The 2,843-nt window shown below is 62.3% G+C and overlaps 1 protein-coding gene across 1 annotated transcript in view; it reads right to left on the reverse strand.

The window, feature by feature from the left end:
* Positions 1-964: 964 nt before the first annotated feature.
* Positions 965-2,843, reverse strand: part of MMP25 (matrix metallopeptidase 25) — a 26,288-nt gene continuing 24,409 nt past the window's right edge. The window contains exons 8-11 of the mRNA XM_077762761.1: positions 2,723-2,807; positions 2,479-2,561; positions 1,380-1,742; positions 965-1,236 (exon numbers count right to left, since the gene is read on the reverse strand). Coding sequence (XP_077618887.1) covers positions 965-1,236; positions 1,380-1,742; positions 2,479-2,561; positions 2,723-2,807 — 803 coding nt within the window. The remainder of the gene's footprint in view (positions 1,237-1,379; positions 1,743-2,478; positions 2,562-2,722; positions 2,808-2,843) is intronic.

The raw sequence follows: 2,843 nt of genomic DNA on the forward strand, positions 1-2,843 counted from the left end.
TAAAGCCATAAACGTGACTCTACAGAGAATGTGCAGAGGTTGGTCCCTGGGAGGGTGAACACTTGAGAGACAGAAAAACCACCAGACAGAGATGACAGCTGCCGTCCTAGCCCCCTCGCCCACCAGGGCGGCTCCCCCCCAAGCGTACTCAAAGGCAGACTGCTGGCCCCAACCCTCCAGTGATTCAGGGTGAGGGTATGGAATCTGCCTTTTTAAGCTCCCTAGGTGATTCTGATGTGGAATATTCCAGAAGTATAGTTCCAGAGGCACTGCTGTAGATCCTGAATTTTGTGGGGAGTGGGAGGTGAATGAGGTGGCCTGTCCACTCATCACCCAGGGGTCCTGAGGAAGCAGCGACCCCAGGATGAGAGGGAACTCAGTCCACCGTCTACACAGCGCCGAGCATCGGAGAACCCAGGAGTTCTCCCCAAGGGCAGCGGTACACACTCCAGTGTGGAGGGACTGAGAGGGTCTTAGGGATTGGAGGGGGGACTGTTGAACCGGGACTGTTCTGGGTCCAAGCTGGTGGCCAGAAAGGAGGTCCTCAGGGGCCTCGGTTGTGGAGGGTCATCTGGGTGGCCGCTGACATCACCCAGGACATGGCACAGCGGTGCTCAGGGGTAGCTTCAGGGCTGGGTCTGGGGCCCCATCCATGTGACATTGACCGGGGACACTGTGGAAGCAGGACCGTGGGACACATCTGGGAAATTGGGAGCAGCGGTGGAGAGAGGGGCTGGGGTTCAGTTCCCCCAATCAGTCCAGTCCTGTAATGTCCCAGACAGCCAGGAGCTGGCATGGGGAGCTGCATGGGTGGGGCCGCTTTCTTAAAAACACCAGCTCTTCTGGGAAAAGGAGCTTCCTGCAGGGGCGGCTCGTGGCCTAAGGGCTGGCCTTTTGTCCGCGTCTGCAGGGCTAAGCTCCCCCCGCATGCGTCCCGCAGAGCCCCCCCCCAGGACGTTCCCCCTCAGCTGGAGGCGACGCCCCCCACCAGCAGGGGTAGAAGGGACAGCAGGAAGGGCAGCGGTGGCCGCCCTGAGGCCTGATTGATCTCGCACTGACAATCGCAGGTTCCAGGCTTGAGGGTCGCTTTGGGGGGCCTGGGGGCGTGGGGGCCAGCGCTGGGGGCCGGGCAGTCCAGCCACTTGTGACCCATGGGTTGAGGGGAGTCGGACTCGGCCTTGACGCTGCCCTTGAGAAAGCGCCAGTAGTGGGCGCCCTTGAAGAAGTAGGTGTCACCTGCGGGTCAGGGAGGAGACACTTCGGGGGCCGGTCCAGGCTGCCCCTCCCACTGCGCCGCGTCACTCCTGAGGGCTCCCCGAAACCCCCAGGAGGGCCCCTCTCCGCGTCCCGGGGGGCCCCCTCCCCGCGCACTCTCCCACCTGTGTTGCCGACGGTGACATCGTCGGGGGCGGGAGGCGCCCCTTCCCAAAGACTCAGGTCGCGGGGGTAGCCGGGGTCCGGGCGCCTGGCCGCGTCGTCGTAGCGCCAGTAGCGGCGGCCCCGGATCAGGTAGGTCTTCCCGTTCTGCGGCCACGAGAACACGGCGTCCACCTCCTCCCCGGCCGGCAGCCCCAGCTCCGTGAGCGGCCGCGGGGCGCCCTCTAGCTGCCGGTCCCGGAACACNGCGTAGGCGGCCTGGACGACCTTCACCCGGGCGGGCAGCCCCTCCCAGAAGCGGTGGAGCCGGGCAGGTCGGGGGGACACCAGCTGTCCCGAGGGCTGAACGCGCCAGAACCAGGGGCCTGGGTGGGGAAGGGGTGGACGTGGGGGCCTGAGATGATAAGAGTCTTCTCCCTCAGGGGGCGCCTGGGTGGCTCAGGTCCTGATCTCGGGGTTGGTGGGATCGAGCCCCGCACCGGCTCCGCGCTCTGACGGAGGAGCCTGCTTCGGATACGGTCTCCCGCTCTCTCTGCCCCTCCCTTGCTCTCCAGCTCTCTCTCAAATAAATAAACATCTTTAAAAATGGAGAAGTGCTCCTTTATTTAAAAGGGCTTCTCCCTCAGAGTGGGCACTGGGGCTCCCTCTGGCGGCGGGTGAGGATTTCAGGGGTGCAGTGGCTCTGCAGGGACCAGCTCTCCCAGGACTTTCCTCCTTTTGAAGTCCTTTTTTTTAAAAAAAGCTTGTTTATTTTGTTTTGAGAGAGAGAGTGCGAGCAGGGGAGGGAAGAAGAGAGAGGAGACAGAGAGAGGATCCCAAGCAGGCTGGCTCCAGGCTCCAAACCGGCAGCACAGAGCCCCCATGTGGGGCCTGAACTCACCAACCGTGAGTGAGACCGTGGCCTGAGCCAAAACCAAGAGTCTGATGCCTGACAGACTGAGCGGCCCAGGCGGCCCCAGCACTTTCCTTTTTCTTCTTCTTCTTTTCTTTTTTTTAGCACTGAGAGTCCCGCATCCCAGGAAACCCCACAGGATTGGCGGGGCGTCCTAAGCGGGTAGGAAGCCAACTACGTGGGGCCAGGGAAGACCTACGATGACTCACCTTTGAAGAAAAAGGTTTCGCCGCGGATGTTAGCGATAGCATCAAAGTTGCCTTCACAGCGATCAGGGGTGGGGAGAGAGGGGCTACGATGGAAAGCACAGGTGAGCAGAGAGGGGTCGGGGCTCCTAGTCTCTTACCCGTTAGAACAGTCCCGTGAGGTAGGGACTCTAACCGGGCCCACCTCCCCAAGAACCACACTGAGGGAGGGAGGTGACCCCCCTCACACAGCTGGAGAGGGACTCACCTGTCCGGGGGCAGGGCAGGGGGTGGGGGAGGAGGAGCCAGGGGTTTCCTTGTGGGCTTATCATATGGGGTTTGGGGCACCTTCCCTGTGGAGAGAGAGCCAGAGAGGCGTGAGTCCCTGA

The sequence above is a fragment of the Crocuta crocuta genome, unplaced genomic scaffold, assembly GCF_008692635.1.
Source record: "Crocuta crocuta isolate KB4526 unplaced genomic scaffold, BGI_CrCroc_1.0 scaffold234, whole genome shotgun sequence".
Lineage (NCBI taxonomy): Eukaryota > Metazoa > Chordata > Mammalia > Carnivora > Hyaenidae > Crocuta > Crocuta crocuta.